This window comes from Leucopleurus acutus, assembly GCF_964270905.1.
Source record: "Leucopleurus acutus genome assembly, chromosome: X".
Taxonomy (NCBI): Eukaryota; Metazoa; Chordata; class Mammalia; order Artiodactyla; family Delphinidae; genus Leucopleurus; species Leucopleurus acutus.
Window position 1 is genome coordinate 28,891,795 of NC_139148.1, and position 14,455 is coordinate 28,906,249.

General features: G+C 35.2%; 1 protein-coding gene across 2 annotated transcripts in view; it reads right to left on the reverse strand.

The window, feature by feature from the left end:
- DMD (dystrophin) overlaps positions 1-12,887 on the reverse strand; it is a gene marked incomplete at its 5' end in the record, with an annotated part of 2,126,456 nt that extends 2,113,569 nt beyond the window's left edge. For both annotated transcript variants that reach the window (XM_082864911.1, XM_082864910.1), the window contains one exon: positions 12,857-12,887. In XM_082864911.1, coding sequence (XP_082721037.1) covers positions 12,857-12,887 — 31 coding nt within the window. The remainder of the gene's footprint in view (positions 1-12,856) is intronic.
- Between the last annotated feature and the right edge of the window lie 1,568 nt (positions 12,888-14,455).

Below are 14,455 nucleotides of genomic sequence, written 5' to 3' on the forward strand. Positions count from 1 at the left end.
AGTCAAATTAATTAACATACCATCGTCTCACATAGTTACCCATTGTGATGGCAGCACATGAGATCTATTAACACACTTCCAGCATTCAGTACAGTATTATTAACAATAGTCACCATGCTGTACATTAGATCTCTAGAGTTATTCATGCTATGTACTGCAACTTTGTACCCTTTAACCAACATCTCCACATTCTCCCCAGCTCCCCACCCCTGGTAACCACCCTTCTACTCTCTGCTTCTACTCATTCAACTTTCTGAGATTGCACTTATGACTGACATAATACAGGTTTTTTTTCCTTCTGTGTTTGGCTGCAAATTGGCTTTCCCTTATAAACTGGGAATGTTGTTATTAACAATATATTTTTATACAGTGTAATTTATTTTTCATTGCAAAAGTCTTTTTGCCCTTTCTCTGAGGGATTGTTTTCAATTTGCCTTTAAGTCCTCCCCACCTTGTACACCTCAGGACAAATCACTTAGTAGTCAATGTCTCTTCTCTAGAACATCTTAAAATGAAATTACTACTTCGTCTTTATACTCAAATACATGTCTCAAGCTCTTAGGTTAAAAAGAAGATGGATCTCTTCTTCAAGAGATAGACTAGCAAAGTAAGAGCAAAAAGTAAATATCTTATTTTCCCAGAATATCCACAGATAGCAATTTGGAAGAGGGAAAGGAGAGAACAAATATAAGAGACAAAAGAAAAGGACTAGACTAGTGTAGAATCAAGGAAGAACATCTTAGGTATGAAGGAGGCAGTTAATGTTGACAAGTGCCACTGAGAGTTTACAAAGACAGATGAAGGAAAGAAAATATACATGAGTTGAAAACAGTTAAAAACAAAATGATACCAAGAACCAAAAGACTCTAGAGTAAAATGGAGTATGGGGAATTTAAGAAGGAAATGAAACCCAGTGACAAAATCCTTATCTTCAATACTTATTTATACACATTAAGTTTCAACAAGAATTAAAGTGCTTTCATTGTCATTTCAAATTTTCATAAACTGCAATAAAATTATCATTATTGTAACATGTTCTTATATGTGAATGGCTATAATAATAGTGTGCAATAAAATTTTAAACACCAATTCACTTATTCAAAAATATTCATGTGCCTGGTTCTGGAGAAACAATGGTGAGCAAAGACAACTGTTGTGGCTGGGTTCATGGAACTTACCACATAGTCTGATTGATAAGCATTAGTTAGTCACATATATACACATAGGGAATTGCAACATTGCTATGTGTTATGGAGGGATGTTACATGGTAGGGAAATTTTATCTACTCAGGGAATTTTGATGGCTACTCAGAGGAAGTGGCTGGTAAGGGAAACTGATATTATCTAGGTGAAAAAGAGAGGGAACAGAAAGAAAAGCATGTGCAAAAGCCCTGTGGCAGAAAGAAGCAAGGCCTATTCAAGGAACAGAAAGAAAACCAGAAAGGTGGTATGGCAGGGGGGAAGCATTACAGGAGATGAAAACAGTATCTAGATCTTGTTTTATTTTCTTTTGCTTTCCTTGTAGGTAACAGAACTTGCTAAAGTCATTATGTGGGTGCTGATATTATCAAACTTAGCTGACTGGATGAATTTTAGAGAATAGATTAGAGGGCATGGGGAAGAGGTGAAACAAAGAAACCAGAAAGGAAAGTGCTGCTGTATTCCTAGTGAGAGGGGGCAGCTTGGGCTAGGGTATGGGAGAGGAAATGAAGAGAAGTGGATCAAAAAATTTTAGGAGATAAAACGCACAGTATTAGACGTAAGTGGGCAAGAGAGATAAAAGTTTCAAGGATGAAATGGGTTTCTAGCTTGTGAAAACTGCATGGATACGTAGCATCATTCACTGATAAAGGGAATAATGAGAAAAGCTCAGGTTTTGTGGGGTGAATGGAAAGTTCCCTTTGGGGCACTTAGAGTGGAGGTGGCTTTGTCACATACAAATGGAGATGCCAATCAGGCAATTGAAATTACAGTTCTGGGTGAATGGAAAGTTCCCTTTGGGGCACTTAGTGTAGAGGTGGCTTTGTCACATACAAATGGAGATGCCAATCAGGCAATTGAAATTACAGTTCTGGAATTCATTGGAGAAATCTGAGCTAGAGGTATAACTTGGTTGGTTTTCTGCACGTAAGTGTTAATAAAGCCACAGGCATGGGTGCAATGACAATGAAAGGGATTACAGAGTCAGAAGACAAACTTGCTAGGACTGACCTCTGAAGAATTCTACTGTTTAAAGGTTCAGTAGAGAGAATGAGCCCACAAAGTAGACTGAAAGAAATGGGAACCAACGCAGGAGAGTGCAATGCACAGATCTCAAGGGAAGACAACATTTTTAAGAAGGGAGAAAATGGTCAATAGTGACCACTGCTTCAAGTTCAAGAAAGAAGAGAACAAATTTTTCTCAATTGGTTTTAGTGACATGACATTCTTTACTTCACTTGAACTAAGTCAGGTAAAGTTTGAATAGGAAAAAACTGAAAGTACAACATTTTAAGGAAAAAAAAATATCTCAATATCTAGTTCAACTGATGGATATAAAAAGTAGAAAGATAATACCTTGTTTTATTTTTGTATTGGTATCATACTACTCTGATAGTATGATAATTCCATTTATAATACCATTTTCTTAAAAAATTACCCAAAAAATTGCTAATATAGTTACCACTAATGTTTTAATATTAAAATTAAATGATGAATAGCCCCTTAAGGAATAAAATAACAAACTATAGCTGTCTATTATAGTTGGGAAGCAAAATATGGATATAACAAATTGTTTTCCCACTTTTCCCCAACTGTGCTGTAGTTTTCTTTATATTTTCCAAGTGGAAGAGTTGATTTCAGTTTAGTTTTAATAATATTTACTGACTATATATATATATATATATATATATTAGTAAAGCCAAATTATTTCTGCTCACAGTACTGAATCTTATTCATGTGGGCCCAGTCCTTAGTGTTTTGTTCATCTAGCACAGTGGCCTGTGTACAAGTGAAATAAAATCAGAAAGACATCTAGTGAGATTCTTCTGAGGAACTTGCTGTAGATGGAACACCCTGCAGATCAAGGGTGACATTAGTTCTATTCTTTGATCTTTCGAGTTCACACTGTCTAAAGACTGAGGTAGGAATAAAACAGTAAAACAGTGACCTATTGTGGACATCACCATAGATAGCCCCCTGAGAAGGTCTAGAGGATGGATATGAGGTTTTTCAGGACATCTTAGTTTTTATCTAAGAAATTGTAATATGCCAGGTCTTTGAGGGCACACAAGTTTTATGAGTTTTTTTAATGAACATTCTCAATGGAACATATTTAGTTCTTGTTAGAAGACAGCATGATTCTTTCCATTTTACGTTTTGTTGTATCACCTCTAGAGCTCTGACAGATCCTCTTCATCAAAATCTGAGAGGCTGTGGCAGTTAACTGGTTAAGAACCCTGAATCCTCCGCCACCATTCAAATCCTGACGCCAGTATGTACAGGCTGAGCTACTGTAGGCAAATTACTTAAGCTCCCTGTACCTCAGTATCCTCATCTGTTAAATATGGATGATTCTATCCCCTACCTCCCAGAACTGTAATGAGAATTAGCTGAGATACATGTAATATACTCAGAGAAACGCTTGATACTTGGTATAGCATTGATGAATGCTAAATGTTATCTCTGAAGACTAGGTGAACCAGAAATATTGCTATGCACATACAAGGGACTATCCGTAGCTATTTATGTAGGATATATCAATGCCTTGTTGATTCTTGTTGATGAATAATTGCTCCTTCTGCCATACTTTAAGGCCTATTTATAAAGCTGGATTCTTCAATGAAACTTTCATAATCACATAATCTATAAGTAATCATTTATGGCTGATTTGTACCATGGTTTATAACTCTCTTGACATTTTACAGTAGTGGTATTTATGTGCGTGTGTGTGTGTGTGTGTGTGTGTGTCTATTTTTTTCTGACTTACAGAGTTGTAATTTCATAAAAGGCAGAGAGAACATTGCAGGTGTTCAACTGTTTATTTACAAGCTAGTAAAAACCTAATGGTAAAAAAGCTGCTTGATATCATATTAATATTCTATCTAGTCTTACTTCCCCAAAAGCTAACTGGTAAGTACATTATACTCATCCGTGACTAAATTTCAATTACTCAAGTACCTTCTTTTTCTTCAGTACAATTCTAGTTTTATTTAAACTGAATTGTCAATGCTTTCCAAGTATTTTTACCATTTTTCCAGATTTAAGAATAATCAATTTTACTAATGGTTCTCAAGAAATTTTAGACGTTTCTCCAATAAACATCTATATTAACTAAAATAGCATTAAATAAAGTGCAAACTTACCTTGTCATATCTAGGCACTTCTGTATTCTCTGAAGGATGATTTTTCATATTGCTTAACAACTCTGACTGAGCAATTGAAATTCAGACTATGATAAATGTTTTACACTGAAGGTTCATTTCATTATACAGCAGTCAGTTGAAATGGGGTTTCCAAAGAAGGTATTTTTAGGAAGCGCAGAGTACAGGAAAAAGCTGAATACATTGTACAATTTAAATATTTATTGAAGCTTTTCTACTAAGGCAACATTTTGGTGATATCTCATAGAAATACCAATGCGGCAGAGACAATTTGGGGTAAATAGATGGCAGAGATTGTGGAAACCAAGACACCTGGTACTGCGAGTTCCTCATTCATAAAGTCATTAAACTGAAGATGGAATGGGACATTCCTCATTACAGAAATATTATTTTCCTTAGGATTTCATCATTCTTTCTAGATGCCTCTTCTATGATTTTCTGAACTGTTCTTGTCTTCCTTATTGAATTCCTGGCCTCCTTCTCTTCACCCTCTATATGATCTTTCTACCTAGTCTCATCCACTCTCTATGGCTCACACTTTAAGTCCCCAATAATGACTTCATTTGTAGGCTTCACATCCCCAGATCCACAGCACCCACGCTCTGCATAAAAAAACTTATTACTTATCCCCAATCTTTCCCATTATTCCAGCGCTCTTCAAGTCTCCTCCTTATAAATGGCACCGTCATCCACCCAATTCTACATGCCACGGAGGGCACCACATCCAATTCAATACTAATTTCTATTGACCCTATCTCCTAAGTAAATCTTAAATCAATCCACTTCTTTCAACTCCACTGTCACCATTCTAGTCAACATCACTTTATTTTGCCCCTGGAGAAGCTACCAACCAGACTGATAGCTTCAGACTGATAGCTCTTCATCTATTCTTTTTTTTAAATACATTTATTTATTTAGTTTTGGCTGCGTCGGGTCTTCTTTGCTGCGCGCCGGCTTTCTCTAGTTGCAGCGAGCAGAGGCTACTCTTCATTGCAGTGCACAGGCTTCTCATTGCAGTGGCTTCTCTTGTTGTGGAGCACGGGCTCTAGAGCGCAGGCTCAGTAGTTGTGGCACATGGGCTTAGTTGCTCCACGGCATGTGGGATCTTCGCGGACCAGGGGTAGAACTCGTGTCCCCTGCATTGGCAGGTAGATTCTTAACCACTGTGCCACCAGGGAAACCCTTTTTCATCTACTCTTAACACCTCCTAATCGTTTCTTCACAAAACACAGTAATATTCTTTAAAAAAAAAAAAACCCACAAACATGGTCATATCACTGCCCTACCTGAAACCTTTAAAAGGCTGACCACTGATCTTACTATACAGAAAAAAATCATTCTCATGAGGTCTCAGGCTCTGAACAATTGGACCCCAGCCCACTGTTGCAGCTGCATGCTCCAAACTTTGCCTCACTTACGACACTCTAGGAAAACTGACCTTCTTTTAGTTCTTTCTTCATACCAACTTATACCTTCACATATGTTTTTCCCTCTGAATGTCACATTTTCCCTCTTTTTCCCTTGGACAACTATCGCCCAACCTCATTCTTCTTTGTCGTACTTTGAAGGTCATTTTCTTAGGAGTCCTTCCCCCAATTTCTAATACTGGTCTAGGTCTCACTATCATACATTCTTCTAACAATCTGTGCTTTATTCTGTAGCCCTTATCCCAAATGAAGTTTAAATAGTGTGTATAAATACCATGTGTAAAATAGCTAGTGGGAACATGCTATAAAGCACAGGAAGCTCAGCTAGGTGTTCTGTGATGACCTAGATGGGTGGGATGAGCAGGGGGTTGGGAGGGAGGTCCAAGAGGGAGGGGATATATGCATACGTGTAGCTGATTCACTTCATTGTACAGCAGAAACTAACACAACATTGTAAAGCAATTATACTCCAATTAAAAAAAAAACCCGGAATGGGAAATAAAGTGTGTGTGTGTGTGTGTGTGTGTGTGTATTCTCTCCTAAATTCTAATCTCAATGAGTTCACTTATTTAGAACATTATCTCCAGAGAGCATGGCACAATACCTAGCACAAGTAGGCACTCAATATATACTAGTTACACGACTAAATGAATGAATAACAATGAACGAATAACTGTTCCTTCTTTAAACAGTGGTCACCGAAACCCACACAATATAAACTTTACGTAGTCACTTCCTTTGATACTTTTACTTCTGGATTTATTTAGAGAGCCAATCTATTTCCAGACATTTAAAGTAAAACACTGCAAAGTCCATAGGCTTGAGCGAAGTAAACTCTGTGATAACACTTGGTGCTCTCTGACATAGTCCATTAGAGACGGGGTATGTACACCTAATCCAGAGGAACCCTTTAGCTCTTCAGCAGCTGTGCATATGGCTTCTGACCTGCCCTTCAGGCTCTACTAAATCAGGATTCCCCAGCTGTCTGAGCTTCCAGTAAGCTCTTTCAGTTAACCACCTACATGCCAACACTGCTTACATCCGGTTACACTCTTTAGCGTCTAATTTTCCTTTTTCCTCCCTAGTTATTTTCCAATACATCAGAGCCACTGGGATTCACCACTTTCATACATAATTTTATCCGTTCCTCAACTATTTTGATAACATTTTGTCTGCTTAGTCAGCAATCTATTTCTAATACTGTCCTCGTGAGCATCAATATAAAAAGGAATTACTCAACTTGCCTTTGATGAAAATACTTGAGCAGTTCTGACTCTGTGATTTTTCTCCTTTTTTATTTCTTTAGCTTGACCTCACACAGTTTCCAAGGCTAAAATCTGCACTAATAACAGTGTGCTGACTCCTGTGCCCTTTAAGTCAGCACTTAGCTCAGGCTAAGGTACTATTGCTGCTGTAATCTGATAAAGGAGCAGACAAGTTGTGTGCAAATAAAGATGGGTGCCAAGAATGAGCAAAAAGCCACTGATGTTTATGCCCTTTTATAGTCCTGATTCCATGACAGTCTTAGCCAAAGGCAGAGTGGGAGGAGGGAGAGCAATTTAAAACAAAAAAAGCAAAAGCCAAGAAGAGGGTGAAAACATTGAAAGGGTAATCCCTTTATTTGCCCATAACTGGGTAAAATGAGACATTGTGATGCTAGTTGTGCTTAATTAATACTGGTGCTTTTTCAACATCAATTATTTCAAAAGGTTGGAGATAAAGTACATCTAAAAGTTGAAGATAAACTGGCAAAAGCCTATATGTTATTTTGGCATATATAAACTCCTCACTGTTGTAATGCCCATGGATGGGCTGAGTATTTATTAAGTATAAACTAAGAGCTTGACAATTCAAACATTTTTTTAAAGTTTCTTTAAAATTCTATTAACCCTGTTTAAAATCCATTCAGCTACCTACATTCTGACTTTATTACGTGAATAAGCATGGGCTTTCACATAGTTCCCTTTAATATTCCTCCTATTCATGAAAACAACCCAGTTTTCTACTAAAAATAAATAATAAAATGAAATAAAGAAAAATAGAGGCAAAGTGCTTCCTCAGATTATTTTACTTGAACAGTAACATAATAAGACTAAATATTTTAAACTAGCCTTAGATATATTTCAGCTTTCAAAGTTAATGTATAGAAAATCATTTTCCCGACATTTAAAATTTATGGAAAATCAGTTGCTTAAAATTATATGGAATCAAAATACTGACTTAACAGTTCTGGAAGATTCATTTATGCACACCAAAAACAACAACAGCATCAACAGTTCACCAGCATAGTATCAAAATGACAGTTCCCTTCCAGTTAAAGGATAATTGTCGACTCTCCCCACCTTCCATTAGTGAAGAATGGGGTGAATAATGACAAACCAAAAGTGAGGCACTGAGGTAGAATGTAAAAGATAATAAAGAGACTGAGAAGAAATTGATTTCCAAACTCAATCCGGATTGCTAGGAACACTTGTTTTCGCCGGGCTTAGTATCATTAAATATATTGTACTATGCAAAGTCACCTCTCTAGGGACTGCAGGGCCCCAGAAAAGTGCTCTGCATCTTCTTTCACCTACTGAAATTCTGAGGTCTTCTGAGTGAATATCAGAACGTAAAGACTGAGCACAGAGCTGGATGGAAATTTTTCCTTAAAATGGTAGCCTAAGTGGAAGACTCCAGCTCTGAGAGAAGGAATACTGCCCTTTGCTTTTGTTAATAGGCATGTGCGGGATGTCTTTTTAAGCGTGAATGAGCAGGGCCATTCCCCTTCTTCATCCTCATCTGCCTGATGCTTATCAGAATTGTGGCTGAGACATTTAAGATTCCCTTAAAACACTGGAGACAAGGTTTTTTGTTCTGTGGTTTCCTGGCCATATTCAGGGCAGTAATCTTGAATGGGGAAAGAAAAAGGCCATGTCCCTCGGAGTTAAAGCATTTCAGAATCTCTGGAGGAACCATCTGGTTTAAAAAGGCACTTGCGAAATTCTAATATGCTATAATACATGGGAAAACAAGCTCTTGATACTCAAGTTTCAGAAAAAAACAAACCAAATCACTTTAGCTGCTAATCTTCAAACTATTGTTTGCATATGAGTGATTCACAAAATGCAGGGTTACTCTCCCCTTCAAGAGAGGATATCAGAATCTCTGACAGACGTTTTCACTCACAATATTAACTACAGGGGGTCTGACATTTTACAAACATAAAGATGTTAAGGACAATTCTACATGTGACACAAGTAGACAAACCGCTTCCAAACTGGCAAAATAATAAGGTATACTATAGCACTGCCAACGTAACTTTCATATCTGTGTTAAAATTAAACTTCAGAACTCCAAATACATTATGAATATTACTGTCAAGATTGTAGAGCGTGAAACTCCAAGGAAGTTTAACGAATAGATGTTTTTAAATGAGGAAAAAATGAAGAGCACAGGTGTTTACTTATTTGCACGTTTGAGTTTTGAAGATCAGTCTGCTGCATGGACCATACTCCCGAAAGACAAATATTTTCATGAAATTATGCTATGGTACTTGGTTGCATTTAATTAAAAAAAGGTCTTCTCGTTTCCCATACTGCAGCCCATGACCTTCCCAACAAAACGTTCCTATATGAACCAACTGCCTTGATAACAGAACACAAATCTCCTAGGACTATAGCAGGACTTTGTGAGAAAGAAAACTGTTGCCTCCCTCTGAATTCAATCACAACCTGAATGTACTGCATAAAAATAAACCAAGGTCATCATTATTCCGTTTCATTCTGATTTGGCTTGCCTTCAAGTTACATACCCTGTATATCTGAAATAACTGCACCGCCTCCATTAACTGACTTTGACATCACTTTAATCATTGTATCTTTTCAGAATGAAAGGCAGAAATGTCAAATTCCTACCATTATAAATTCTTCTAACTCTCTAATCTGCATTAAATAAAAGCTTGTCTTGGAGAAATAATATATGCTTTAAAGAAATATAACTAGTATCAATTTTATTTTAAAATGTAAGTGAGAAAAGATTCACCCACAACGAATCTCTTCATACAGAGGTGATTTCCCACGAAACTTTTAAAGCTTAAGTCTTGAAGCCCTTCACTTATATTGGCTCCTTGCAAGTCCTACCTAATTTTGTATTCTTAATTCTGTATTACTTTTCCTAAAAGAGTCCCCTTCCTTCATTTTTTCAACCTCAGGCCCCATAAAACCTAGGTCTACTTCTTCCCTCATGGTTTGTTATGTTCTGTAATTACTCTTATTTGTCAGTTTCTTTTAAAATGATGTGTATTTAAAATAGAAAATAAACCACATAAACAGAAACTTTGGATGACTGAATCACTTTGCTGTATACCTGAAGCTAACACAGTATTGTAAATTGTACTTCAAAAAAAGGTTTAAAAAAAGAAAATTATCTTTAAAGAAAAATTAATTTCCAATTAATTTTCAAGGTCTCCCTTAGGTAACTCAGTACCTAAGTTAAACCTGTGATTTAAATATGTACGTGTGTTTATATAAAAATACACAGTCACACCAAAATATTATGTTTCTTGTATATGCAATGCAAGAAAGAATGGTGTAATGAAAAATATGATGAATCATTTTTAATAAGTTAGGGAAATATTACAGCAGAAGGTGGAAGGGGAAAGAAAGTTTGGGAAATCACTCTCTTTTAGTTTTGTGGTAAAGCCATGATGAAAGATAATAGAATTAAAAAGAACACCTGACTTTTCCAGAGAACAAAGATTTTAATCTCTTTTATTAAACCACACAAGGGGTTAAGAGCTTTACAATTTGTTTCACACGCAGCAAAGGCCTTGGACTACAAAGATTTGAAACGAATACTTTAGGACTAAAGAGGAAGTTGTATTAATATCTCCGTCCAAATTATGAATTTACATTTCAGTAATGTCTAGCTGGAGTAGTGTCAAGCAACACCTCTCTTCCTTAAATAACAGAAATTTGCACAGAACACTTCGTAGTCTTTTTTTTTTAAGTTTAGAGTAACTATTACATGATATTGTTTATTGTATTTTCCATACTGCTATGCCACGTAAGAGACACAGAAAGATTCTTATTAAATTAACAAGTATATTATCTATTTAGATCAGCAATCTCTTTTTCATAGTTAAGATGCCCTTAAAAGACTGCAAATGTGATTCTAAAAGATTATTTTATTAGACTTCAAGATAATTTGCATCATTTAAAAAATTCTAAGGAAATGTATAATTTGCAATCAATTATTTGAATGATTCTTTGCAACGCAATATTTAAGTAATTCTAAAAGTAAACAATACTTAGGTTAATACAGTGATGTTCCCAATTAATTGGTGACTATTTTGGTTAAAACAGAACCAAGTGTACTCTTTTAAGTTCTTCAAACTAAGGCAATTTAAAAAATTGTATTCAAATGCCAATACATTCAAAGAGTATTATGTTGTCAACTAATAAAAGTTAATGTATAATATAACCTTGTGAATATCTTCATTTTCTCTTAACAAACTCATTGTCATGTAGCCTAAGTATTACCTGATCGTTTCAAAATGTATTATAATAAAGTTCTACATGGATTGTCCAAGAAGGTTAGCTGTCTTCAGATTCTGATTAAGAATTTAAAAAGTCATTTGAATATCTATGACAAAGCAGACAGTATGTTTGCCTTGCTTCATTCCAAAATTAAATCTCTGCCATTCTTCCTAAATTGCTCTACACACTGGTTTATGGTTTTAATTTTGTAGCTATATCGATTAAGTGAGCAATATGTGTGTATTGCAAAGAACAAACGTGCTATTGTATTTTTGTAATATTAGTAAATGGGATGGTTTTTCAATCAGAAAGCAATTCTGATACTCACCAAAGAAATTTATAAAATAAAGAAATTATATAAAAATGTTTTACTACAAAATCTGGTAGCATCTTTTGTGAATCAATAAGTGCACAAGGTTAATTTCTTTTCCACAGTTTTTTCTCAAAGGCAAAGCTTCTGTTGTGACTCTTTTCCAGAAGTTTTGAATAGCTACTTATTTAGAGAGATTTATTTTTTCCATTCTTTTTTTTTTTTTTTTTTTACTTTTTTCATTCTTAATTATAGGCATTGCCCTCATATCTATTTCAGAATGACTATAATCCACAAATCAAAGGCAGGAAAAAAAAAAGATAATCTCTTTCATCCATCTCTTTGGGAGACACTGTACCCCTCATATATTATTTTTATATATTATTTTTACTGTTGTACCACAGTCAATTTTTACATTTTTCATTAGTCATCCTGACTTCCTTAAAATAAACAACATAGGTAGAGCTTATATAAAAAGCCAAACTAAAAAGTTTTACTGAAAAACTAGGTCATCATAGACATGAAACAACACCTTGACTTTACTGCAAAATATGATTATAAGCCCCTCATGTTTTTCTGTTGTTTTCTCAATAAAAGTATCTGGTCATTTGCCAGCAGAGATCATCTCATTATTTGAAATAATTTTCATGACCCGCTACAGAAAAGAACATGCCAAATACTAAACGCAATATGAGAAAGGAACTTTTAAATTAAATATTTATCAATACTTTTCTCAACCTCCATTTATCCATCACAATTCATTTCGTTCTTTATTTTCCCCCACAATATGCCAGATAAATTTTTTCTAACCTTGAGGCATCCACATATCATTCCCATAGAGCAATTAGTTCACTGAGAATATGTGTCAGGTCACTATCCCACATGTAACTGTTACTAATACAGAAATATCAAATAATCATGATAATAACTTAGATACACAAACTATTTCACAGCAATTTAAATGGTTTGTCACAGATACTCCAAGTCAGGTATGCATATTCTATTACTCTAGTACTTTCTTAAATAAGAAAGATGTGTTTGATTATATTTTCTATTGAAAAGTTTTCCCAATGAGAAACATGTACACCTGCACATACATTATGTGTACAGTGTATATAACATTTATGCTTACTCACAATCTACTATAATAAGTTTAAATTAATCTGCCTAATCAGTGAGTTTGTCACAAACTAAAAGTTATGCCATGGTAAAAAATATTTTTAGTTACTTTGTACTTACAACAGTCCTCTACTTCTTCCCACCAAAGCATTTGGAAAAAAGAAAAGTATATATGAAGGCAGCGATAAAAATCTTGGTAAATTTTCTCCCAACTTTATTGCTTCAGTAGGTTTAGGAATGATGAGAAACCAATCAACTTCAGCAGCCTTTAAAAAATAAGACTTCAGGTTTTCCTATTCGTTTTCTCTGATGCTAATTGCCTCCAAGATCTGAGTCCTGTAAGGGGAAAGTGACTGATCCCAACACTGAGTGAGTCAACACAGTAACTGATGCCAGGATTCTGTAGAGGCCCCTGGATATTTCGAATTCCAGGACCTGCGCAGAAGCAAGAGACTCGCCTTTTCTCTCAAGTTGGTTTCCCATAATAGGACTGCCCATGGCCACTACATATAAGGTTGTGCTTCCAGCATGGCAAGTCCTGTGAATTCAAATGTTGTTCAACTATGTTCTCATTAATATCCAAACCAGAATAGCACAGAGGACATAGTACTTTCTCTCAAGCTTCTAAACATAAAAACTCTTCAGTAAACAACTGTAACAAGACTTTCTGAAACTTCTATGCACATTTCTAAAATAACAGAGCAGAAAATCCTGATCTAGAATAGCCTTTTAAATGCCTTTCTTTTTTTTCACCTTTCAACACCACTAAAAACTTCACTCCACTGAACAAAAATAAATGCCCAGAATAATCTATGCATTTGTTATGTATCCACCGTCTACCAAACTTAATTTCTACCCTGGGGATCCAATCAAAAGTTATGTATTGATGATGCCAACAGCCTGACTAAGAGAAGCAAGAGCAGAATGAAGCAGCTGAGCTCTAAAGGCAGAATGTGTATAGTTCTCATGGGACAAGGTTCCTGCTAAAATAAAGAGCACTTTTAGAATGGAATAAAGAAATCCTCCTGAAGTGCTAAATTTCTGTTGTAGCTTATGATTACTAACAAATTACTCTTTCTTCAACTTTTTTTGGTGAGAATTATTAACAAATTACTCTTTCTTCAACTTTTTTGGTGAGAATTATTAAAACACCATCCTCTTAGACACTGAGTTAATGATCAATTATGTAATGGTTCTCAAAAGTTTTCTGTATTAAATGAACACAGTTGTAACACGTTGTTCAGCATGTTTGTAAACTCTTCTTTGCCAAGAGAAGGCTTCTTTATCTCCTTTCTTATTTTTACTTTTAATACAACAGGTGAGCCCGATATTTATAGGAAATACTGGTAACACATTTTAGAAAGATATTCCTTTTGCAATTACAATGATCTCTGGTAAAATTATTTGCTTGAGTGTTTTTACAGTACCATTTTTTAAAGTGACAGACTCATTTTTCTATGTCAAGCGTTCAATTGCTTGGCACAGAAATAAACTGTAGATAAAAATAGGAAGAAAAACCTGACATATGGGAGTCAGATGATGATGTTTACTTTAATAGTGAAGTATACATTCTATATTTTGGAATACATCATAATATTACCATTCCCCCCAACAAAATCCATATGAAATAAAACACAAGCCCTGATTTTAATTTTGGGTAATTATATTTAAATGATTATCATCCAAAACAGATTTAAAATGTTCTCTATAGGTCACCTC